At 42.8% G+C, this 25,751-nt stretch overlaps 2 protein-coding genes across 4 annotated transcripts; both read right to left on the bottom strand.

Annotated features, from left to right (window-relative positions):
* Positions 1–8,734: 8,734 nt before the first annotated feature.
* On the bottom strand, positions 8,735–10,982 carry LOC139550469 (high affinity immunoglobulin epsilon receptor subunit gamma-like). 3 transcript variants are annotated; one of them, XM_071361390.1, is made up of 5 exons: positions 10,760–10,982; positions 10,285–10,379; positions 9,948–10,007; positions 9,198–9,218; positions 8,735–9,079 (listed from the first exon to the last, which is right to left on the bottom strand). In XM_071361390.1, exons 1-5 carry the CDS (start codon positions 10,812–10,814, stop codon positions 9,011–9,013), a joined length of 300 nt encoding a protein of 99 aa, XP_071217491.1. In that variant the 5' UTR covers positions 10,815–10,982; the 3' UTR covers positions 8,735–9,010. The 3 variants fall into 3 exon arrangements, with proteins under 3 accessions (XP_071217491.1, XP_071217490.1, XP_071217489.1); XM_071361389.1 differs by having other exon boundaries at positions 9,198–9,260; positions 10,760–10,936; XM_071361388.1 differs by having other exon boundaries at positions 9,198–9,263; positions 10,760–10,935.
* Positions 10,983–12,928: 1,946 nt separating this feature from the next.
* LOC139550468 (vang-like protein 2) lies at positions 12,929–24,433 on the bottom strand. Its single transcript, XM_071361387.1, has 8 exons — positions 24,001–24,433; positions 17,855–18,248; positions 17,501–17,624; positions 16,634–17,241; positions 16,300–16,433; positions 16,033–16,168; positions 15,285–15,531; positions 12,929–15,004 (listed from the first exon to the last, which is right to left on the bottom strand). Exons 2-8 carry the CDS (start codon positions 17,923–17,925, stop codon positions 14,744–14,746), a joined length of 1,581 nt encoding a protein of 526 aa, XP_071217488.1. The 5' UTR covers positions 17,926–18,248; positions 24,001–24,433; the 3' UTR covers positions 12,929–14,743.
* Between the last annotated feature and the right edge of the window lie 1,318 nt (positions 24,434–25,751).

Below are 25,751 nucleotides of genomic sequence, written 5' to 3'. Positions count from 1 at the left end.
ACCTCTTATATTTTTAGGTATAGATATGACTACCGGTAGTTGTTTAGCTAACTTAGCTACCTAGATAGTTAGCTAGATATTACAGAAAAATTATTAGATTTCCCCCCACTGTAACAAAATAGTATGTTAGCCAGCAATACACAATATGGGTTTCAGTAGATAAACTAAAGTTAGCTAGCTAGGTGGCTTGCAAGAAATATAACTTACTTAGTTAGAACTTCTTCAGGATTGGTGGGTCCCCCATGGGACGGTTGAGCTAACGTACGCTAATGCGATTAGCACGAGGTTGTAAGTAACAAAAAAAAATCCCAGGACACAGACATATCTGATATGGGCAGAAAGCTTAAATTCTTGTTAATCTAACTGCACTGTCAAATTTACAGTAGCTATTACAGTGATGCTATTATTTGAGGAGAGTGCACAGTTATGAACTTGAAAAGTTATTAATAAGCCAATTAGGCACATTTGGGCAGTCTTGATACAACATTTTGAACAGAAATACAATGGTTCATTGGATCAGTTTAATGCTTTGCACATACACTGCTGCCATCTAGTGGCCAAAATCTAAATTGCGCCTGGGCTAGAATAATGCATTATGGCCTTTCTCTTGCATTTCAAAGATGATGGTACAAAAAAAGTAATACGTTTAAAAAAAAAAAATCTTTGTATTTTCTTTTACCAGATCTAATGTGTTATATTCTCCCACATTCATTTCACATTTCCACAAACTTCAAAGTGTTTCCTTTCAAATGGTATCAAGAATATGCATATCCTTGATTCAATGCCTGAGCTACAGGCAGTTAGATTTCAGTTAGATGTCATTTGAGGCGATAATTGAAAAAAAACAGTCTGATCCTTCAGAGACTAGGCACCATATTTGGCATCTGCCTTCTTGGTGCTGGCATCAGCTGTAGCTGAGCTTTTTTTTAAACATTTAAATAACTTTTATTTAACTAGGCAAGTCAGTTAAGAACACATTTTTATTTATAATGACAGCCTAGGAACAGTGGATTAACTGCCTTGTTCAGAACGACATATTTTTACCTTATCAGCTCAGGGATTCGATCTAGCAACCTTCCGGTTACTGGCCCAACGCTCTAACCTCTAGGCTACTTGCCGCTTCTAACGTCATTAGTTAGCTAAATCCAACTCTTTGTTTCGAATCCTCTTCGCTATATTCCGATGGAAACATATATGGTTGAATGTCACCATATAGCTAATAGAACATCATTTTTTTTGTTGAATTCATGTTGATGAGAGGAATCACTTGAAACCATTGCGCCTGGTCAGTTCTTTCAGTTTTGCCCAAAGGATTGTGTTCGAAAAGGAGTGTCTGCCTCCTTTTCAAAAAAGTCTGCCTTGGGGGAGGGACGGTTGCCAGAGCACGAAGCACTGCCCAACACAAATTGTAGTCTTCCAGAAACTGGAGAAAATGTATCTGCTTGTACATTTAGCAATGAATCAAATCAAATTTTATTTGTCTCATGCGCCGAATACAACAGGTAGACCTTACAGTGAAATGCTTATACAAGCCCTTAATCAACAATTCAGTTTTAAGAAAAATAAGTGTTAAGAAAAAATGTTTAAGTCAGGTACTCAGCAGGAAGATCTGATTTCACTATTATTAAAACAAGACCCAGATGGAAATATAAAGATCCAGTCTATCTTAAAAACTGGAGGCCTCTTACACTTCAATGTTGTGATGCAAAAATACTACAGAAATGCATAGCACTCAGAATTAAAAAGTTTTACCAGGTATTGTTCATCCTGATCAGACAGGTCTTTTACATGGACGATACATTGGAGATAATATACGACAACTACTAGAAATAATAGAACATAATGAAACATCTAAGAAGCCAGGCCTGGTATTTATAGCGGATTTTGAAAAGGCCTTTGATAAAAACTGGATTGTATTTATAAATGCCTGGAGTTTTACAATTTCGGTGATTCTCTTATAAAATGGGTAAAAGCAATGTAAAGCAACCACAGGTGTAAAATAGTAAATAGCAGCTATTTCTCAGATAGTTTTGAATTGTCAAGAGGAGTTAAACAAGGGTGTCCGCTGTCATCATATCTATTCATTATGGCCATCGAAATGCTAGCTATTAAAATCAGATCAAATAACATTAGATTATTAGAAATCCAAGGCTTAAAAACGAAGGTGTCCATGTATGCCAATGACTCAAGTTTTATATTAAGTTCGCAAGCTAGATCCCTGCAATGTCTCATTGAAGATCTATATAACTTTTCTGGACTAAAACCTCATTTTGATAAGTGTACAATATTACGTATTGTATCTTTAAAACTTTTAATTACTCTGCAGTTTACCTATGAAATGGGCTGACGGTGAAGCGGACATGCTTGGTATTCATATTGCAAAAGATATAAGCTCTCCACAATGAATTTCAATAGAAAACTTGTAAAAATAGACAAGATCCTGCAACCATGGAGAGTTAAATACCTGTCTATTTCTGGAAAATTTGCCTTGATTAACTCCTTAGTCATATCTCAGTTTACTCACTTATGACGCTGCCTACTCCTGATGATTAATTTTTCAAATCATATGGGCAAATAATATTTAGCTTTATCTAGGATGCTAAACCAGACAAGATAAAGCGTGCCTATCAATATAATGAATTGGGTGGGTTGAGATTATTAAATATAAAAGCACTAAACCTCTCTCTAAAAGCTTCACTTAAGTTTTACTTGAACCCTAAATGGTTCTCAAGTAGATTACAACAGCTCCTCCATTGTTTAAAAATTGCCTTTTTGCAGATTGCCATGTCTCATTTTCAATTAATTGAGATGATACTTTTTTCAAAGTGTCTCTTTCAAACAAGCATTGCAGAGCTGGCTATAATTTCAATTTCATCCCCCTGAAAAGAAAGAACAAATATCATGGCTGAACTCAAATGTGCTGGTTGATAAAATACCTGTATTTATGGGAAAGATGTTTGAAAAGGGTATTTTGGTCTTAAATTATATTGTAATGGTAGAGTTATGTCCTTCATGGAGTTATCAGAATTGTACGGGAAGGTCTGCTCAATCCAAGAGTACAACCAATTTATTACAGCATTGCCCCAAAAATGGAGGAGGCGGGTGGCAGTGGGAGGAGGTAGGGAACTGGTCTGCCTGCCCAATATAAAGGATCAAAACTGGCGGAGGAATAAAAATAGCATAAATAGGAAAGTATACCAGTTTCTTTTGAGGACCAGGATGTTGACAACTGTGCCATACAGATTGCAAAATAGTTGGGAAGAGATTTTTGATGTACCGATTCCATGGTACAGGGTGTATGAGTTGATATATAAAACAACGCAAGATTCAAGACTTCGTGCTTTTCAGCTAAAATTATTATATAGAATTCTTGCCACCAACAAAATGTTGAATATTTGGGGCATAAAATCATCGAAGCTCTGCAGATTTTGTTGTGAGTATACATTTATTTATTTTGGTATTGCCCTCAGGGAGCCTGTTTCTGGTCTCAGGTTCAGGAATTGCTGAAAATGCAGAACATTGATCTAAAATTGACCCTAGAAATAGTACTGTTGGGAGATCTGGAGAGACCAGGTCAGTCAATTAATAATATACTAATACTCTTAGTAAAAGTATTTATCTTCAACTCACAATCTGTGGATTCTATTCGATTAGATAGATTGCAATGGTATGTTAAACATCACAGCATGGTGCGTAGAAATCCAAAGAGGGTGGTCAGCAGAGATAGGTGGGAGGGGCTGAGGGAAGCTAAGGGGTGGGATGTGGAATTGGAGACAAGTGGGAGTGGAGTTGTTGGGTGGGGGATAGAATGATGGTCAAAGATAAAAGTATAATAAAATAAAGTCAAAATAAACCATAACAAAAAGTATGTTTGAATGACACTGAGGGGCAATGTTTGCCAGCTAATTCCGGTTTGTCTGAGGCTGATGCCGTGCAGGTGTTTGACACATGCATATACACAACACTCTCATTCAAATGCAGACATGTGCATATACACGGACACACACACAGGTAAATAGTGCCATACATGCACTCAAACATATTCAGTTGGCCTTGCTGTTACGATTTTTGTTGTCCTTGATGTCTTTGTTGTTTTTTGCATTGTTGTTTTTTGTTTTCCTTTGTCTCTCTTTTTTCTCTTTTGTTAATTTTGTTGGTTGTTGGTAAATGGGGGGGGTCTTGGGGGTGGGTAATGGAATTATCTTTTTAAATGATTATTATTTATTTATTTTTCTCGGGGGGGCTGTGGGGGGTGTCTCGGATGGTTGAGGGGCAGCTCTTGGGGAACTGTGGGGGGGATCTTGGAGGGCTGGCAGTTGGGAGCTTTGGCCAGTGGCTGATGGATCGCTGGTTCGGGTCCCTGTTTTTTGACCTTGTGGAAGATCTGTAGATGTGCCCTTGAGCGGGGCATTGACCCTGGTTGCTTCTGTGTGTCGCTCTGGATGGGAGTCTGTTAGATGACTAATGTGATGTAGTTGTTGAGCGGCTTCACTTTAAGTATATTGTATGTTTTAAACATTCAATACATTTTTTTTTAAATAGACCATTTATTTTGGAATTGCCTTCAGGTAGCCTGTTTTTGGTCTCACGTTCAGGAATGGCTGAAAATGACATTGATCTAAAATTGACCCTAGAAATAGTACTGTTGGGAGATCTGGAGAGACCGGGTCAGTCAATTACTGCAAGGGGGGGGTGGGGATCTTGGATGGTTGAGGGGCAGCTCTTGGGGTACTGTGGGGAGGATCTTGGAGGCCTGGTGGGAGATCTGTCGACGTGCCCTTGAGCAGGGCGTTGACCATGGTTGCTTCTGTGTGTCGCTCTGGATGGGAGTCTGTTAGATGACAAATGTGATGTAGTTGTTGAGTGGCTTCACTGCAAGTATATTGTCTGTTTTAAATATTCAATAAAACATTTTTTTTAAACAAAACAAAAAAATAGATAAGTCAAAAATGAAATTAAAATAACAAAGAATTAAAGAGCAGCAGTAAAATAACAGTAGCAAGGCTATATACAGGTGGTACCGGTACAGAGTCAATGTGCGGGTGCACAGGTTAGTTGAGGCAATTGAGGTAATATGTACATGTAGTTAGAGTTAAAGTAATTATGCAGAGAGAGAGTAGCAGCAGCGTAATGGTGGGGGGGGGGGGGGGGGCAATGCAAATAGTCAGGGTAGCCATTTGAGTAGCTGTTCAGGAGTCTTATGGCTCGGGGGTAGAATCTGTTAAGAAGCCTTTCCCTGCTGTAGCAGAGAGAACAGTCTATGACTAGGGTGGCTGGAGTCTTTGACAATTTTTAGGGCCTTCCTCTGACATCGCCTGGTATAGAGGTCCTGGATGGCAGGAAGCTTGGCCCCAGTGATGTACTGGGCCGTACACACTACCCTCTGTAGTGGCTTGCGGTCAGAGGCCGAGCAGTTGCCATACCAGGCAGTGATGCAACCCGTCAGGATGCTCTCGATGGTGCAGCTGTAGAACGTTTTGAGGATCTGAGGACCCATGCCAAATCTTTTCAGTTTCTTGAGGGGGAATAGGCTTTGTCGTGCCCTCTTCACGACTGTCTTGGTGTGTTTGGACCATGATAGTTTGTTGGTGATGTGGACACCAAGGAACTTGTAGCTCTCAACCTGCTCCACTACAGCTCCATCGATGAGAATAGGGGCCTGCTCGTCCTTCTTTTCCTGTAGTCCACAATCATCTCCTTCCTTTGTCTTGATCACGTTGAGGAAGAGGTTGTTATCCTGGCACCACACGGCCAGGTCTCTGACCTCCTCCCTAAAGGCTCTGATCGTTGTCAGTGATCAGGCATACCACTGTTGTGTCATAGGCAAACTTAACGATTGTGTTGGAGTCATAACTGGCCATGCAGTCATGGGTGAACAGGGAGTACAGAAAGGGACTGAGCACGCACCCCTGAGGGGCCCCCCGTGTTGAGGATCAGCGTGGCAGATATGTTGTTACCTACACTTACCACCTGGGGTCGGCCCGTCAGGAAGTCCAGGATCCAGTTGCAGAGTGAGGTGTTTAGTCCCAGGGTCCTTAGCTTAGTGATGAGCTTGAGGGCACTATGGTGTTGAACGCTGAGCTGTAGTCAATGAATAGCATTCTCACGTAGGTGTTCATTTTGTCCAGGTGGGAAAGGGTAGTGTGGAGTGCAATAGAAATTGAATCATCTGTGGATCTGTTGGGGCGGTATGCAAATTGGAGTAGGTCTAGGGTTTCTGGGATAATGGTGTTGATGTGAGCCATGACAAGCCTTTCAAAGCACTTCATGGCTACAGACGTGAGTGCTACAGGTCGTAGTCATTTAGGCAGGTTACTGTAGTGTTCTTGAGCACAGGGACTATGGGGGTCTGCTTGAAACATGTTGGTATTACAGACTCAGTCAGGGAGAGGTTGAAAATGTCAGTGACGACACTTGCCAGTTGGTCAGCGCATACTCGGAGTACACGTCCTGGTAATCCGTCTGGCCCTGCAGCCTTGTGAATGTTGACCTGTTTAAAGGTCCTACTCACATCGGCTACACAGAGCGTGATCACACAGTCATCCGGAACAGCTGATGATCTCATGCATGCTTCAGTGTTGCTTCCCTCGAAACGAGCGTAGAAGTATTTTAGCTTTTCTGGTAGGCTTGTGTCACTGAGCAGCTCACGGCTGTGCTTCCCTTTGTAGTCTGTAATAGTTTTCAAGCCCTGCCACATCCGATGAGCATCAGACCTGGTGTAGTACGATTCAATTATAGTCCTGTATTGACGCTTTGCCTATTTGATGGTTCATCAGAGGACAAAGCGGGATTTCTTATAAGCGTCTGGGTTAGAGTCCCTCTCCTTGAAAGCGGCAGCTCTACCTTTTAGCTCAGTGCGGATGTTTCCTGTAATCCATGGCTTTTGGTTGGGGTATGTACGTACGGTCACTGTTGGGATGACATCATCGATGCACTTATTGATGAAGCCAGTGACTGATATGGTGTACTCCTCAATGCCATCGGAAGAATCCCGGAACATATTCCTGTCTATGCTAGCAAAACAGTCCTGTAGCTTAGCATCTGCGTCATCTGACCACTTCTTTATTGACCGAGTCACTGGTGCTTCCTGTTTTAGTTTTTGCTTGTAAGCGGGAATCATGAGGATAGAATTATGGTCAGATTAGCCAAATGGAGGGCGTGGGAGAGCTTTATACTCGTCTCTGTGTGTGGAGTAAAGGTGATCTAGAGTTTTTTTCCCTCTGGTTGCACATTTAACGTGCTGATAGAAATCAGGTAAAACAGATTTAAGTTTCCCTGCGTTAAAGTCCCCGGCTACAAGGAGCGCCGCCTCTGGATGAGCGTTTTTCTGTTTGCTTATGGCCTTATACAGCTCATTGAGTGCGGTCTTAGTGCCAGCATCGGTTTGTGGTGGTAAGTAGACAGCTGCGAAAAATATAGTTTAAAACTCTCTTGGTAAATAGTGTGGTCTACGGCTTATCATGAGATACTCTACCTCAAGCGAGCAAAACCTCAAGACTTCCTTAATATTAGATTTTGTGCACCAGCTGTTACTTACTAATAGACACAGACCGCCCCCCTTGTCTTACCGGAGCCAGCTGTTCTATCTTGCAAATACAGCGTAAACCCCACCAGCTGTATGTTATCCGTGTCTTCGTTCAGCCACGACTTGGTGAAACATAAGATATTACAGTTTTTAATGTCCCGTTGGTAGAATATTCATGATCGTAGCTCGTTTATTTTGTTATCCAATGATTGTACGTTGGCTAATAGGACTGATGGCAGATTACCCACTCGCTGTCGGATCCTTACAAGGCACCCTTACCCCTGACCTACACCCCTCTGTCTCTTTCTCAAGCGAATGACGGGGATTTGGGCCTTGTCGGGTGTCTGAAGTAAATCCTTCACGTCCGACTCGTTAAAGAAAAAAATCTTTGTCCAGTACGAGGTGAGTAATCGCTGTCCTGATATCCAGAAGCTATTTTTGGTCATAAGAGACAGTGGCTGAAACATTATGTACAAAATACATTTCAAATAACGCAAAAAAACACACACTATAGCACAATTGGTTAATAGTCCATAAAACGGCAGCCATTTCCTCCGGCTCCATTCTTTGGTGTAGATAGGAACATTGCTGAAAGACGTCCAATGGCTCTATCAAACAAGAACAACCATATCTACATGCACAAAAACAAATCGTGTGATCAGTATAATATAAAGCCTTTGCGAAATGCCCCCATCAATACCCCGGAAGCAGTCATAGGGTGTATCATTCAGGACGCAAAGCCCAGACCTGCCTTCCTCCTGGGTAATTATGTGTGAAACACATCTCACTGTCTTAGAAATGCCTCGAACATGATGAAAACAAGCCCTCAGGGTGAAATTCTCCTTTAACATAAAACACTGACAGCTCACTGGTGTGGGGGTAAGTCTCAATGTAAAGGCACCAATAATTTGGAACTTTGGATCTGTGAATGCCATCTAGTGGTCTTTCTTGATCTCAAGCAAGGATACCTGGCTTTGACAGATAAAATAATCTCACATGCAGTCGGTCAGTCAGTCGGTCAGCCAGTCGGACTCTGTGCAGTCAGTTGTTGAGCCTTTGTTGGGTTATTCCCACTGTGACACAGTAGTATGTAGTAGTAACACTGTAACATAGTAGTAACACTCATATGGTTTTGTAATATCAGTTTAAACATGGACAGAATACATTAATGTCAATGAAGCTGTAATCAAAAAAGAAAACGGACCCTGATTTAAGGTAGTTTCTGAATCATTTAATCTTTAAATGACAAGTTAATTGATAGTCAATTATAGAAAGTGAAAGGGCTGCTTTACAGAATAACCAAAATGCATCTTAAACACTGCCCATCTCAGGCCCCCAGTCAACAGCCACCAACACTACTGGGCCAACCTAACCTAAGGAAAGGAAAGCAAGCAGTCATATAGATCTAAACTCATTTAAATGCCATGTAAGACGGGGTTGTGGTTTGTTGTTTACCACCACTCACACTACTGTCTTTTTCCTCTATCACACCAGCATCGCTTTCTTCTGCAACTTGATGGTCTCATAGGTGTCCTGACCTTTATGGGTCAAACCCTGTGAGAGGAAGAACAATGAGGGACTTGAAAACAACTTGAAATCCTTAAAACTGCATTATTCTTTGTCATTTATGATATACTGTAAGTCATAATAAGAATAAGAAAAATGATCTTACTGCGTAAAGTCCCTCTCCTTTCTGTAAAATGGAAATTACGAGAGCTGTTATCTGCGTTGTTATCTGCTGAAGGCACACATGCACATGCGCGCACACACACACACACACACACACAATTTATTTTATCAGAAAAACATTTAACAGAAGAACATCATTCCTCATTTCTCCTTCCGTCTTTCTCGTGTTCTCCTTCTCTACTTATTTTTATCGGCAAAGACAGGAATTGGTGTAGAAGACTAGACACAGAGGGCGATGATGCGACCGTTTAAAGCTTTCACTACTCTTAGCTTCCACTGTAATTTGATTTTCTTTCTACGTAATCTGTCTACCGGGGTATTTCTGTGTAACAGGATATAGTGTTGCATTTTAGTCTGACTGTAATGGAAACTGTGTTTATAAGTGGCAGGGTTGGTGGTCAGTTCTTGTTAACAGGAAATTATCACAATTGCTGAAGGAGGGGGACGAAAAGCAGAACTGTGGACTTCGAGGTGACATGGTAAGACGGCATATGACTTGACATATTCCTCTTACATAGCTAGTTTGTTGAACAACCAGGATGAAACATTTCGCCAGCTGAATTTGATCAACATTCAGATGTATACATATATTTTTTGGTTTGTAAAGAAAGCTGGAGTTGAATATTGGTTATTGAGAGTATTGTGTAAATTATACATGCCCAATACACATTCACTTTCTCTCTCGCTCTTTCTTTCTCTCCGTCTTACATACGCACACACATTTTTATTGTACCTGTGGATACCCGCCAGTGCCCTGTGGAGATCCGCCATTGTTTATGTAGATGGAATGCATCTGAGGAACATGATAAATATCGTTTTAATTAAACAGCTGTGTGAATGTGAAACATATTCTATTTATGTGGGAGCTGGTCTTCAATTGGTGAGGCATTTATATTCTTATTGATGTTTTGAATGTGCTATTATTATTGAAACATAAATAGCATTTTACAGTATGAATATTGTTAATATGGTCATGGAGATATGTGTGCACTGCATACCCTGATGTATCATATGTTTTGTGGATGGTGGGATGATTTATAATGTGTTATAGAGCGTTTATAATTCCTTACCCTCAGTCTGCAGTACAAGATGGTGAGAATGACGCCGTAGATCACGAGAATCCCATCCAGGATATAACACAGTTTCCCGTTTGGCACTTGAGCCTCTGCACACATTATGGGATCACATTGCATCATCATCATCATCATCTCTATTCCATCATGTAAAAAAAAATGTATCAACCACAAGCCTACTATTTGTATCTGTTCATGTTGTAATACTGCAAATAATGAATTATACATGTAATACACATTAGTGTTAAGAACATTGTAGTTAAATATAAAGATAAATCATCTATTGCATAGAGTGCTGTATTACTAGGCCATTAAGTTGAGGATCAGGAGTAATTATCACAGTACACTGAGTATACATGTCCCTCTATGTGTGTGTGTATATGTATGTATATATATAGTATAAATATCCCTGTCCATGATGGAATTAAAAAAGTGCTGAACATCATAATGTAAAATGAAACAGGATTCTCACCTGCAAGGCTGAAGTTCAAGAGTAGAGCGACCAAGATCAGAGATCCCCGAAACATCTTCGTAGCAGGCACAAAATGAAAGAAACGGTTAAAGAGAGTAGATGGAGAGTTGGAGTACTTGGTGTTATTTCAATGGCTGTCTGTGGGTTTCTGACACCTCTGAACAGAAAGTGCAGAGAGCTCTAGCAGGAAGTTATGGGCTCATACTGGTGTCCGTTTTAATATGCTAAAACCACATGCTTGTCCCCTTCCCACCCACAGATATACAGTACTTGTCAACTTCAGTGAGAAGAGAAGATGGAAACACAAACATGTACACATTTATGATGCATACATTATTACACTGTACCTGGATACCTCATTATGTGCCATATTGTAATTCAAAAGTATGGATACTGTGTAAGGCTACTTGTTAGTGTGATTAACTTTTTTTAAACATGTGATGTAAATATTAAATAATATGGTGGTCAGAAACGTAAACTTCAACTTAGTATGATATACATACACATGGCTAAATAAGAAGTTACTTTTCAGGGTGTTGACATGTTGTTGCATGTTGTCACTAAAGCATTGTTCACACTTCAGGCCTTAATGCTCAAATCAGTTTTGTTTTTCAAATTCGTTTAGGAATATTGACTGTCCAAACAGCAAGTTACAAGTAACCAAATCGGATTTGTGCATGTTCAGACAGCAGTCATTAGCTGACATGGCTACGCTATTTGTCATAGTAATGACAGGCGTGTGCACAGTGGTGTAGGCTGATTGGCGGTGGTGCTCCTGCTTCCTATCACACAGAAGTTCTGTAGCAAGCTGAGGTGACAACAATGGCTGCCATGGACATTTCCCAGTTGATTTGAATGTTCAAAATCATAGTGTAAGAACCCTTTTAAAGCCTCAAAGGATAAGATCCAACTTTCTAAATGAGTTTGCCTAGCCACAGCAGTCAACTAGCTAGGTAGCTTTTTTGCTTTCTAGCACATTCACTACTTTGTAAACAATTATCTAGTTACCTACCACATGTTCTTGTCAACAAAGTAGCTAGCAAGCAACAGGATATGCCAAATAACATTCTAAAAATCACTTGAGGGCAAATAAATCAGATTTGACCATTCAGACACAAGTCGCATGGCCAGGTATCAATCAAATTGATTTATAAAGCCCTCAGCCGATGTCACAAAGTGCAATACAGAAACCCAGCCTAAAACCCCAAACAGCAAGCAATGCAGATGTAGAAGCATGGCGGCTAGGAAAAACTCCCCAGAAAGGCAGGAACCTAGGAAGAAACCTATAGAGGAACCAGGCTCTGAGGGGTGGCCAGTCCTCTTCTGGCTGTGCCGGTTGGAGATTATAACAGTACATGGCCAAGATGTTCAAATGTTCATAGATGACCAGCAGGGTCAAATAATAATAATTACAGTGGTTGGTCAGCACCTCAGGAGTAAATGTCAGTTGGCTTTTCATAGCCAAGCATTCAGAGTTCAAAACAGCAGGTGCGGTAGAGAGAGTCGAAAACAGCAGGTCCGGGACAAGGTAGCACATCCGGTGAACAGGTCAAGGTACCATAGCCGCAGGCAGAACAGTTGAAACTGTATCAGATTTGTGTCTTGAAATTTCCTATTACATGTACTTTTTGACTGTTCAGACCGCAGGAAAAAGAACAAATTCGAATCAGATATGCCAAAAAATAGGATGAGTCACTTCAAACTGCCAATATGAACAAGGCTTAAAAGCTATATTGAATTGAATAATGGGGTACTATGCACACAAAAAAAAAGACAATGGAACTGATCAGGGAAAAAAAAGTTTTAGGTAAGAAAGGGAAGTTTAAACTCAATCTGAATTATTTTTTATCCTTCTCTGAATTATAAAGGAGCTCTGAGATCAGGGATTAGATATACTGTAGATTGCTTCTTGTTTAAAGATCTCACATATTCCATTAAGTCTTTAATCATCTTCTAATCAGTAGGCTTACCATACTCTTTTTGCTAACAGGGCAGGATAATGATAACCTCTTACAACCATCTGGAACTCTCCCAAGATTACGTTCTGTTTCACTACACAGATTTCAGCGGTAGTCAGTCTGGTAATATGAGGCTAGGAAAATGACAGACAGTGCTTCACACAATCACAACTCGGTGTGTGTGAGAAAAAGGAGTGAGAGAGAACAGGTGCACAGGAAAATGGTTTAATAATGTCAAAAACATCTAGCACACTATACAAGCTACTATTATTAATAAAATAAAAAATACAAGTCAAATGTACACGTGTACAAGCTGTCCTCTTTTCCAAAAGTAAATGTTTCATTTTTATTGAATTGCATTATAACTTAGGCATCTTAAAAAAAAGAAACAAACAAGCTCATCATATAAAATGTACCTAAACCCTAAATTCTAGAATCCCTAAAAAACTGGAACAATCATTTGCATTCTGTCATCCAGATGTTCTCATCAGTTATGTCAACTAGTTCTGAACTTTGCTTCATTGGTTGTTCTCACAGAAATGAAGGGCATTTCTCCTTGAATTAAAATGACTGGCAGTCATAGTGGCTCAGTTGTCCAAAAGGTAGACAACAGTTTGGAGCAGTTCAAGTCTCAACACCAGGCTGCCAGTTACAGTATGTCTTGGTTAGAACCGAGAAGTTTAGTGATCAGAGAAGTGGTTCTTTGCCAGAGATGACCGGACAGCGTTTCGTAGATCACACATGGGTAAGGCTGTTGGATGCAGCAATCATACTGTGCTTGTTTCAATATGTGGCACAATCTGGTGATTTGCTACAACTGCAGAGGACTTGCAGTGAGGATACAATCACATGTTCCTGGTCAGAGGGAGATGGATGGAGGACAGTGGACACAGGGTAAAGACAAGAGGAGTCCATTCAAAAAAGCTTAATTGAACTACAGGTTATTCAGGACAGTCTGTCTGAGAAAGCTGTCCCAAGGCAGGGATGTATTCTCAGACTTCCTCATTCAATGTTACCAAAATCATGATAACGTGTGTAAAAAGGCAAGCGTAAAATTAAATGAGAGCCACATATACACAGAATATATGACTCCTTACAACATACAGTCTCAGGTACAACAAGCTCAGGAATGTAGTTCCTTCCCAAACAGATGGAGACAGTTGGCCTACAGGCAACAAGAAAAACCTTAATTCAATACGTATACATTCAGTAATAAAAAAGTCACACCCTATATAAAACAGGCCTAATCATCACTTCAAGCACAACACACTGGCAATGAGTAGAAGCAGTATACCAACTTTGCAGTCAGCTGACTTACATTTTAGTCATTTAGCAGACACTCTTATCTAGAGTGACTTACAGGAGCAGTTATGGTAAAGTGCTTTGCTCAAGGGCACACTGGCAGATTTCCCAGCTGGTCGACTCGGGATTCGAACCAGCAACCTCTTGGTTACTGGCCCAACGCTTTTAACCGTCAGGCTGAATGCCACCTTTGAGAGTTGTACTCTGATTGGTCCTTTCATAAGACATGACACAACACCTCTAACGGGGTCATGGCTAGAAGGGATCCAGCTTTTGTCAAATTAACGTTAGGTTGACTTTCGTAGCAGGTTAGGAGAATTAACGTACCAGGTTAAGATATATAAGGTTAAGAAAAGGGTTAAAATGCAACTTTTGATGTTAATTTGACAAAAGCTGGATCCATTCTAGCCATGACCCTCTAGCAGTCAGATAGTGATCTTTATGTGATGAGTCTACTACACAGCGATGTATTCCAGTGGTTGCAGTCAAAGTAGCAAAAAATGCTGTTATTCATCAGAATAAATCTAGGCCAATGCTCCCTTTGGAAAAACAAGGGAATTTTACAGTGTATCATGAAGTCATGGTCAAGGCATCCATCTTCTTTCTATGGAAGATTGTAGCTTCATCACAATCTGTTAACATCCATGACAATGGTTCAATAGGAGATTACATGATCTAGCACCCTGCGTATCCCAGTAGGATGAGGGGCCTCCACTGACCCACTCTACACAGAGGTCTCCGACTGTAGCCTCATCACAAACTTGTGGCTCTTGGGGTCGATAAACTCCTCACCAATACGCAGGAAGGGGAGGGGCTGCACCGTGACAACCAGGGAGAAGTCAAGGCGGCGCAGGGAGAAGACCAGACCCTGACGCAGGGCAGAGGTCACCGGCTCCTCACTCACTAGAGTCCAATGGCGCCCCCTGCCGTTCTCACGCTGGTACTGCAATGTAGGGCCCGGGCTGAGGTAACGCTCCAGGAAAGCCTGAAAAGACAAAAATACAGCCTTTCAAAATCAACCTTAGTGAGGAAGACCTGTGAATGGGTACAGAGTAGATGAGTAGTTAAGCACAAGTGACTGTTTGAATTGTAGATCTGATCAAATGCATGCTATTTATCCCAAAAGCTGTTGTAACATTATACCCAGGAAGTGACACAATGTATCCCTTCTCTTTGCGGGTTATACATTATAGACAAGTGAACATGATACGTTGTTTCTCGGGTTATACATTATAGACAAGTGAACATGATACGTTGTTTCTCACCTTGGGGGTCATGTTGTGAGTGATACAGAACTGCAGGTGTGTGAGGATGCTCTCCATGCTGTGGTAGGGCTGCTGGCGTGTGGTCCTCAGGTACTTCTGCATGGCCCGGGCCATGGGGGCGAAGATGGCCTGAGCCGCCTCCCGGGGGTCCATCACCTCACGGGGGTGTTTGGGAGACGATGCTGCGGGGTCATCATCCTGGAGACGCTTGATGTGGGTGAAGGCCTCTTCCACTGCCACTACCAGCCTGGACAACACAACAATCATCATTATGATCACCACCATCATCATGCTCCCGAGTGGCGCAGCGGTCTAAGGCACTGTATCTCAGTGCAAGGGCTGTCACTGCAGTCCCTGGTTCGAATCCAGGCTGCATCACATCCGCACGTGATTGGGAGTCACATACAGCGGCGCACAATTGGCCCAGTTTCATCCGAGTTTGGCCGGGTTAGGCCGTCATTGTAAATAATAATTTGTTCTTTACGGACCTGCCTAGTTAAATAAAGATTAAATATTTGATTATTCTTTGAAATTTTTTAAAATCATGATACAGGAGAGCTTAATGGATAGTGTCATCAGTACTGTGGCTGAAATACACTATGAAAGGGACTGGTCATTCTCTAGCAACGTACATAACAAAATTCACTAAACACAAACAGAACAGGGACATTAACAGGGTTTGTCCCTCTGTAATCACTTAAAAGTATATTATAGAAATGTATAGGAAACAGGATGTTGTCCGTCTTACCTGGCCTTCCGCTTGCGGCACCTGCGGTCCAGCTCGGCCTCCTCGTAGTAATACTCACTGTGAGAGTTGTCTCTCCTGCGGGCTGCAGCAGCAATCATGGCCCGGGACTGACTGTTGGTGTTATTGGTGCTGTTCTCTGTGGATCAAGACATATACATCAATCAGTGGATGGATGAATGGAGTGAGGTAGGGGTTGGTTAGTTGGTGTATGAATGGATGGATAGAGGGATGAGGTAGAGAAAGTAAGTAGTCTACAATGCTATTTACCATCCAGAGAGTAGACTTTGAATCCAGACATCTTCTTGGAGAGGATAGACTTGGGCAGGTTGAGCAGCGCAGGGTTGTAGACAGGGAAGTCCCTGTAGTACTGATCCAGCACCCACACTGCTGCCCTCTGGACACTGGAACACACAGACACCATCAGCATCACATTGAGCATACAGTAACAGCTATAATGTACATACTTGCCCTGTGTAAAAACATGACAGGATGGACCATCATCATCGTGAGATCCATCGTCATCATAATCTTTATCATTGTGTTAGTAATGATCATCCTCATCCTATGACACACTACAGTCACACACAGACAGCAGACTGACCTGAGGTGTCCCACGTTGTAGAAGCGGCTAGCCCCATCTGTCGTGCGCACCACCTTGAGGCAGAAGGCAGGCTGCAGGTGTCTGACCTCCAGTAGCACCAGGGCCAGGTACTGGATAAAGAGCAGCGCGTCCACCAGCGACGCCGCATACTCCACGATGCCTCTATAGTCCCTTTCCCGGGGCTCCAGCACACGCACGCCATAGAACAGCCAGTAGGACGCCACGAACAGGAACACCAGCACCATGAACAGGCAGCGGAAGACGAAGAAGCGGGGCAGGGTGGCGCGCGGCGGGCGCAGGAACAGAGCCCAGGAGGAGATGAGGAGCACCAGGAGCTTGAAGGCCAGAGAGACGTATAGACCCTCGCAGGGCGTGCCGCAGGGCTCCAGGGCCTCACGCCACAGCAGCTGGGGGAGGACCAGGAAGGCCAGGGGGGTGAACAGGGCGAACAGGCCCAGGCAGCCACCCAGCACAGGCCCCAGGAAGCGCTTGCATTCCAGGGGAGACGATTCCTCCAGCTCCTTGGAGACGCGCGTCAGGTCCTCGTTGGAAACGCTGTGTTCTGATGTGCCTGTGACCACAGTGGTGGTCTCACCCCAGTTGTCATCCTACAGAGAGGAACAGAGACATGAGATAGTGTAAACATAGAGGAGAGTTTGGGAGGGAGCTTTAAAGAGATATGAGAGGATGGAGGTGTTGAGATTTGGATGGGTATGGAAGATGACTGAGGCCCTGAGGTTTTTCTGACCACATAACCTGATCTGAGTTTTTCCTGGTTAGGTCACATGGTCAGGAAAACCTCTGGCCCTATTATGAGATAAAGATTTTGAGATGTAGAGGGGTTGGAGAGGAGGTTGTGATTCTGACCCGGTCATCTCCGCGGGTGGATTCTGCGTCTAGCAGTGGCTCCCCAGGGGCATGGACGGTCACAGACTTGTCTCCACGGCTGCTGCCGTCTCTGCTCTTGGAGCGATGCCTGTCCCTCCGATCCCTGGAGCACAGAAACAGGACAACCACACAGTTATGTCAGCGTGTTAAGCCCATGACATTGTGTGACCGAAGCCTGGGGGTACATGTGTGATCCGTGCGTGTGGTTGCTCATCAATGTGCCCATTGACTAATGGATCGATGTGTATTACACACATGCCTTTGATCTCAGTGTTTACAGTGTGCATGCACGCTTGTGTGTTTTTGGGGCATTTGTGACCACGCTTCTGGTACCTGTGCTTGCGGGAGCTGCGGGAGTGGGACGACTTGTAGGAGTAGCCCGAGTACTGTGACTCGTTGTCCATGTCACGGGTCGGTGGGCAGGGTTTGCGGGCCCCTCCTCCCCCCGTGGCTTGTTCCCTGGCTCCGCCCAGCTGGCTCTTGCGCTCAGAGATGGACTTGGTGGACAGGGCCAGAGGCAGCTTCAGCAGGTCAACCTTACTCCTGAAGGAATCTATTTTGGAGGCCGGAGGATAGGGAGAGGTAGAAGAGCCCACCAGATAGAGGGAATAAGGGAAACGATGGACTAGAGAAAGGAGGGAAGGAAAAGAAAAGCTAGACTAGACAGGGGGGGTGAGAAGATATGATGGTTGGGAGTATAGGAGGCAGGTGTTGAAGTGGACAGGTCCTGAAATAGAGGAGAGAAGGGGTAGAATTAGTGACAAAAACAAACTCCTATCCCTAAACTGTGGTGTTTAAAACCAACCTGTTTCTTGGTATTTGACCCTGACTGTCTGCGCAACTCAAGACGACGTTAGCCAATTGAGCTAAAATATGTTAGCTCTAGGTGTAAGGATAAGCTTTCAGATCTCAGGGAAGGTTGGTCCTCACGTGAGCGTAGTTCTACAGGCCATAAGACTGCAGTGAGATAAGGTTCTGGAAAGCCTACAGATCCGATACAATGGCAGCCACATTGGATTACTGTGTTTTCACAAACTTATTTGACCTCTCCCTCTTTCCCCATCTCACATTCCCTCTTGGTCTCCCTTGGTCCCCTGGGTAACAGCGCCTCTCCGCTGCCATGGTGATGAAAGAGGGTGTTCAGCTGGAGGGGATTTGAGGTTGACAGTTGCCACGGGAACCTGACCTTACACCACCCTCTCGTACCCTGAGGAAAATGCCCCATAAATACAAGTGTTTGTGTGACTGTCTTGTCACATGCTTAATTGATATGGGCACTATGTTAATTGTATGGGCTAACCATGTTAATTGGAGCTGGATTTGTCACATGTGGGGCGATAGTCAGTCATAGCCTTGCAAGGCATTAAATTAAACAACTCCACCAAAATACCATTATATTCTCAAGTTCCCTCCTTCCATAAAAAATGTAAAAGTACGTGTGTGTCTGCTTGCACAAGTTGACATAAGCTTCGTCTTAGTAGAGTGCCCCACTGTTTATGCCAATAAACTCAGTCTTTGTACACACCACTAAAAACATATGATCTATTAATCAGTCTCTGTGGAGGTGCTGTGTAAAGGATGTGGGGAAAAATGTATGCTTAATGTATAGGCATACTCCTGAAATTCGAGACAAGGTAGGCTACGCTACATAGTGAGAAGCAGGGAGAAGACATGCTCATCCCAGCTTGGTGTTAGTATTCCCATGATCTGGACTTGATCCCCCAAGGACAGACCAGGCTGTCTGCTTGACACTGGGGATATGATGAACACATCAAGGTGTGGTCTGCTGGAGAGATGTATAGGTCTAGATAGAGTTTCCTTTACCTATTCAACCCTGTGTGTCTTGTGACCCAGTTATTTAACTGTGCGGGTGGTGGTGACTCCTCACTTGACTAACGCCAACCTCACTCAACCACATCATCATGTCATAAAGGCTAACCAGAGCCATGTAATTAGAGAGTTGGGCCATTGAGGTTTCTGCATTATGATGCATTAACATGACACTCCAACATTCTGTGGCAGCCATGTTAGCGCCTTAATAACATAACATGTGGAATATTTAAATAATGGCATAACTGAATGTCTAGAATTACAACAATATTCAAAATGTAACATAGAAGGCTGCCTGTGCTTGTAGAAAATCCATGCACAAGCAAGCCCAGTACCAAATCAACCCAATTCACTTTTAGCAGCCTAATCTGGCCCTGTAGTCATATATATATATATATATATACATATATATATACAGTGGGGCAAAAAAGTATTTAGTCAGCCACCAATTGTGCAAGTTCTACCACTTAAAAAGATGAGAGAGGCCTGTCATTTTCATCATAGGTACACTTCAACTATGACAGACAAAATGAGAAAAAAAATCCAGAAAATCACATTGTAGGATTTTTAATGAATTTATTTGCAAATTATGGTGGAAAATAAGTATTTGGTCAATAACAAAAGTTTATCTCAATACTTTGTTATATACCCTTTGTTGGCAATGACAGAGGTCAAACGTTTTCTGTAAGTCTTCACAAGGTTTTCACACACTGTTGCTGGTATTTTGGCCCATTGCTCCCATGCAGATCTCCTCTAGAGCAGTAATGTTTTGGGGCTGTTGCTGGGCAACACGGACTTTCAACTCCCTCCAAAGATTTTCTATGGGGTTGAGATCTGGAGACTGGCTAGGCCACTCCAGGACCTTGAAATGCTTCTTACGAAGCCACTCCTTCGTTGCCCGGGCGGTGTGTTTGGGATCATTGTCATGCTGAAAGACCCAGCCACGTTTCATCTTCAATGCCCTTGCTGATGGAAGGAGGTTTTCACTCAAAATCTCACGATACATGGGCCCATTCATTCTTTCCTTTACACGGATCAGTCGTCCTGGTCCCTTTGCAGAAAAACAGCCCCAAAGCATGATGTTTCCACCCCCATGCTTCACAGTAGGTATGGTGTTCTTTGGATGCAACTCAGCATTCTTTGTCCTCCAAACACGACGAGTTGAGTTTTTACGAAAAAGTTATATTTTGGTTTCATCTGACCATATGACATTCTCCCAATCTTCTTCTGGATCATCCAAATGCTCTCTAGCAAACTTCAGACGGGCCTGCACATGTACTGGCTTAAGCAGGGGGACACGTCTGGCACTGCAGGATTTGAGTCCCTGGCGGCGTAGTGTGTTACTGATGGTAGGCTTTGGTACTTTGGTCCCAGCTCTCTGCAGGTCATTCACTAGGTCCCCCGTGTGGTTCTGGGATTTTTGCTCACCGTTCTTGTGATCATTTTGACCCCACGGGGTAAGATCTTGCGTGGAGCCCCAGATCAAGGGAGATTATCAGTGGTCTTGTATGTCTTCCATTTCCTAATAATTGCTCCCACAGTTGATTTCTTCAAACCAAGCTGCTTACCTATTGCAGATTCAGTCTTCCCAGCCTGGTGCAGGTCTACAATTTTGTTTCTGGTGTCCTTTGACAGCTCTTTGGTCTTGGCCATAGTGGAGTTTGGAGTGTGACTGTTTGAGGTTGTGGACAGGTGTCTTTTATACTGATAACAAGTTCAAACAGGTGCCATTAATACAGGTAACGAGTGGAGGACAGAGGAGCCTCTTAAAGAAGAAGTTACAGGTCTGTGAGAGCCAGAAATCTTGCTTGTTTGTAGGTGACCAAATACTTATTTTCCACCATAATTTGCAAATAAATTCATAAAAAATCCTACAATGTGATTTTCTGGATTTTTTTTTCTCATTTTGTCTGTCATAGTTGAAGTGTACCTATGATGAAAATTACAGGTCTCTCTCATCTTTTTAAGTGGGAGAACTTGCACAATTGGTGGCTGACTAAATACTTTTTTGCTCCACTGTATATATATTATAGATATATACACATACAAAAAAAAAGGTATTATTTTCCTCCCAATTTCAATTACAATCTTGTATCAACGCTGCAACTCTCCAAGGGGCTCGGGAGAGGCGAAGGTCGAGTCATGTGACCTCTGAAACATGACTCGCCAAACCGTGGTCTTAACACCCACCCACTAAACCTGGAAGCCAGCTGCACGCAGGCGCCCGGCCCGCCACAAGGAGTCGCTAGAGCGCGATGAGCCAAGTAAAGCCCCCCCAGACAAACCCTCCCCTAACCCGGACGATGCTGGGCCAATTGTGCGACACCCTATCGGACTCCCGGTCAAGGCCGGTTGTGACACAGCCCGGGATCTAACCCGGGTCTGTAGTGATGCCTCAAGAACTGCGATGCAGTGCCTTAGACAGCTGCACCACTCGGGAGGCCCCTATTTATTTATTTTAATAGGTAGTCCGATTGAACCTTAGTCTCTTAAAAGATTAATTTTTTATTTAACCTTAATTTTAAAAAGATAATGATCCAGTCAGACAAGCCAACGGCAGGGCTTTCCTGACAGTGTATAAACTATTATGCACGTCTCGTTGCCTCATAGTGAGTATCACAGATGCCTTGCCTTCTCTGAGTACATCTCTCTCTTCACATGACTCTACACCATTACCTAGACTACCATAACAGCACACATGCCTGACAAATGACACCACCATCTCCTTCCTTTCTCACAAAGCTTCATCTTTTAATGGTGCTTGGTGAATATAAGCAGGGGAGGGGAAATACCCCTAACTACATGCCCACACAGAGAGACCCTTCAAAACCAGTTTTATTCAATCAAATCCAAACTTCCACCAACTGCTTGAGGGAGTGGCAAAGTCCAAACAGAAACAATTATCACAGTGTCAAAGCGGTATGTTACTTCATGTCAGAGTAATGATCAGTGTCAAAGCGGTATGTTACTTCAAGTCAGAGTAATATTAAGGGAAAAATGGCAACTGTGAAAATAAATGTACAAAGCCCAGCACCTGTGGTATAGAGAGAGTGTATGAGAGAGACACACACACACATCATTTCAAACCCCACCCACCTACTGCTAGCTGCAAAAACACCAGAAAACCCACTGGAAAACAGACAACTGTGCACTCTCAACCTTTGTGCCCAATCTGCCCATGTGATATGAAGTTGAGCTGGTGTGTGTAGAATACAATGTGGAAGATAGGGTGTGGCCAAATCAATAGATTATGGACTGGACAGTGCAGTCTTGTTACGATTGATACAAGAGGGGCAAGACAATTTACCAAACACAAACTGTGCCCATAAGCCATATTCAAGCCCATGCATGGGTTAGAGGTTACCACTGTACCAAGTCTTGCCTCTGTCACCATAGACTTTGCCTCATCTATAGGCCTATTTATTTTTATTGTACCTTTATTTAACTAGGCAAGTCAGTAAAGAACAAATTCTTATTTTCAACAACAGCCTAGGAACAGTGGGTTAACTGCAACAGATTTATACCTTGTCAGCTCGGGGATTTGAACTTGGAAACGTTCGGTTACTAGTTCAACACTCTAGGCTACCCTGCCGTCCCACTTGGTGGCCTGTTTATTTTGAGAGCCACGGCAGCTGGGACAATAGCCTGGGCATTGGGAACTCTACAGTAGCCCAAGCAAAAGCTAGTGACCAATTACTACATGATAACGGTAGACATAAAATTAACAAAATAATAATATTGTAGCCAGCTGTTATTTTGTTTATATATTTTGGATGATTGCAGTGGCAAAGTTGGTTATTTGTTGTACTTTCATTAGCTTCTGATAAATTTACAAGACCATTTTGATTTCATTATGAGCAACACAACAGTTAACTTAACATAACTGAAAACATTGTAATTGTGTTCATTTTAGTAATTTAGCAGAAGCTCTGACTTATAGGAGCAAATAGGGTTAAGTGCTTTACTTAAGGACACATATAGATTATTTTTCACCTAGTGGGTTCGGGGATTCGAACCAGCGACCTTTCGGTAACCGGTACAACGCTCTTAACCACTAGGCTACTTGCTGCCCAGTTTTTGTAGTTTACTTTGATCGGAATGTAAAACAACCACCAGCATTTGAGCTGCTGCAGTAGTCTACATACATACTGTTTCACTTTAATCTCTAGACTGTAGGATACATTTATTACATGCATAGCTACAGTCCTTTTTACAATGTTACAATCTTGTTACAATGGGGACAATCCTTGCTACAATGTTGTAACAACGTTACAAACATGTACTTTAACCACCAGCTGAATCAGATACACTGTAGCAAGTTATATTCGTAACATAGTGGTATGCATCAGCCCCATTTCGTGCTCAGCCTGTTTGGAACAGGGACCAACATGAAGGTCTATTAATAATTAAACATCACAACCACAAAGGACTGAATGAAACAATAACCTGTTACTACATGAGCAATAAACTAGCAAACAAAATATGTTAATCGAAGATTCAACTACGAAAAACAAGTTATAAATGCCAATTGTATGAGGGCAAACAATGGGGCGAGACTGACATTTCCAGTCGGCAAATCTTTTCACCCTCTTTTCGAAAGAGAAAACCCTGGATGAATGGATCATGCACATTGAAAAATAAACACCAACCTTCGGCGAAAATTCTCACGAAGCTGGAACCCATGTATCCTCTCCGAGTCTAGTTTCCATGCCGTCGTGATGAGGGTAGGCTACTTCCTCCCAAATGGTTGGGGACTCAGCCCTACGAACCGTCCGATATCTGGTTAGATACCGTAGATACGTGTCCAGGGTGAAAATAACAATAGGCCCGATCAGGGGTCCTCTCTAAACTTCCCTGCAACTGCGGTCTCGAGCGATAACAGACTTATTGTTTCGGAAACATGAGACTCTAGCGCCTATTTATTTTGCCTTCCCCTGTACTTCAATGGTCAATGATGTCCAAACATTGTTCTCTATACCTATCCACACTGAAAAACTCCTTAGATGTCTGAAAATATTCATTCATGTATTTTCTCACGTTCCTCATTCCCCCCTCAACAGTAGCACCCTGCGGCCCGCCCCCGATTCATTGCCCCTCCTCCACTCCTTTCTTTTTGTGGAACCTCAAGGCTGATGACGTAGCCAACTTCAGACCCCCCATGTAACATCCTACATAGAACTAGTACTAAAACCAGTGATGCCAATTTAGCAATTTTGTTGCTTGATTTTGCAACTTTTCAGACTACCCTGGCAACTTTTTTTTAACAGCACCTAGCAACAAATTTAGCTACTTTTAAAAATGTATTTGGAACTTTTAGCAACTTTTGAAAAGTGACTCAAATGCTAAAATGGACGCATTTTCCCTCTAAATGACACAAACACGATTCTCTCTGTCACACAAATTATCAATTTATCAATGAACCTACCAGGTACAACCCCAAATCCGTAAACACGGGTACCCTCATAGATATCATCCTAACCAACTTGCCCTCCAAATACACCTCTGCTGTTTTCAACCAAGATCTCAGCGATCACTGCCTCATTGCCTGCATCCGTAATGGGTCAGCGGTCAAACGACCTCCACTCATCACTGTCAAACGCTCCCTGAAACACTTCAGCGAGCTGGCCTTTCTAATCGACCTGGCCGAGGTATCCTGGAAGGATATTGATCTCATCCCGTCAGTAGAGGATGCCTGGATATTTTTTTTAAATGCCTTCCTCACCATCTTGAATAAGCATGCCCCATTCAAGAAATTTAGAACCAGGAACAGATATAGCCCTTGGTTCTCTCCTGACCTGACTGCCCTTAACCAACAGAAAAACATCCTATGGCGTTCTGCATTAGCATCGAACAGCCCCCGTGATATGCAACTTGTCAGGGAAGCTAGAAACCAATATACACAGGCAGTTAGAAAAGCCAAGGCTAGCTTTTTCAAGCAGAAATTTGCATCCTGCAACACAAATTCAAAAAAGTTCTGGGACACTGTAAAGTCCATGGAGAATAAGAACACCTCCTCCCAGCTTCCAACTGCACTGAAGATAGGAAACACTGTCACCACCGACAAATCCACTATAATTGAGAATTTCAATAAGCATTTTTCTACGGCTGGCCATGCTTACCACCTGGCTACCCCTACCCCGGTCAACAGCACTGCCCTCCCCTCTGCTACTCGCCCAAGCCTTCCCCATTTCTCTTTCTCCCAAATACAGTCAGCTGATGTTCTGAAAGAGCTGCAAAATCTGGACCCTTACAAATCAGCCGGGCTAGATAATCTGGACCCTTTCTTTCTAAAACTATCTGCTGAAATTGTTGCCACCCCTATTACTAGCCTTTTCAACCTCTCTTTCATGTCGTCTGAGATTCCCAAAGATTGGAAAGCAGCTGCGGTTATCCCCCTCTT

Source organism: Salvelinus alpinus, chromosome 23, assembly GCF_045679555.1.
Source record: "Salvelinus alpinus chromosome 23, SLU_Salpinus.1, whole genome shotgun sequence".
In the NCBI taxonomy this organism is placed as follows: Eukaryota; Metazoa; Chordata; class Actinopteri; order Salmoniformes; family Salmonidae; genus Salvelinus; species Salvelinus alpinus.
This window is presented reverse-complemented; position numbering and strand designations above follow the sequence as displayed.

Bases quoted from the DNA above. Each gene is read 5' to 3' on its own strand.
- LOC139550468 (XM_071361387.1), bottom strand. From the start codon at position 17,925: ATGGACAACGAGTCACAGTACTCGGGCTACTCCTACAAGTCGTCCCAC. The intron at 17,242-17,500 runs GTCAGAATCACA...TCCTCTCTGTAG, and splicing joins CCACCCGCGGAGATGACCGG to GATGACAACTGGGGTGAGAC. The intron at 16,169-16,299 runs GTAAATAGCATT...CTTGATCCACAG, and splicing joins CAAAGTCTACTCTCTGGATG to AGAACAGCACCAATAACACC.
- LOC139550469 (XM_071361388.1), bottom strand. From the start codon at position 10,814: ATGTTTCGGGGATCTCTGATCTTGGTCGCTCTACTCTTGAACTTCAGC. The intron at 10,380-10,759 runs GTGAGAATCCTG...TAATGTGTGCAG, and splicing joins CTTGAACTTCAGCCTTGCAG to AGGCTCAAGTGCCAAACGGG. The intron at 9,080-9,197 runs GTAAGATCATTT...TTCCTCTCACAG, and splicing joins AAGGAGAGGGACTTTACGCA to GGTTTGACCCATAAAGGTCA.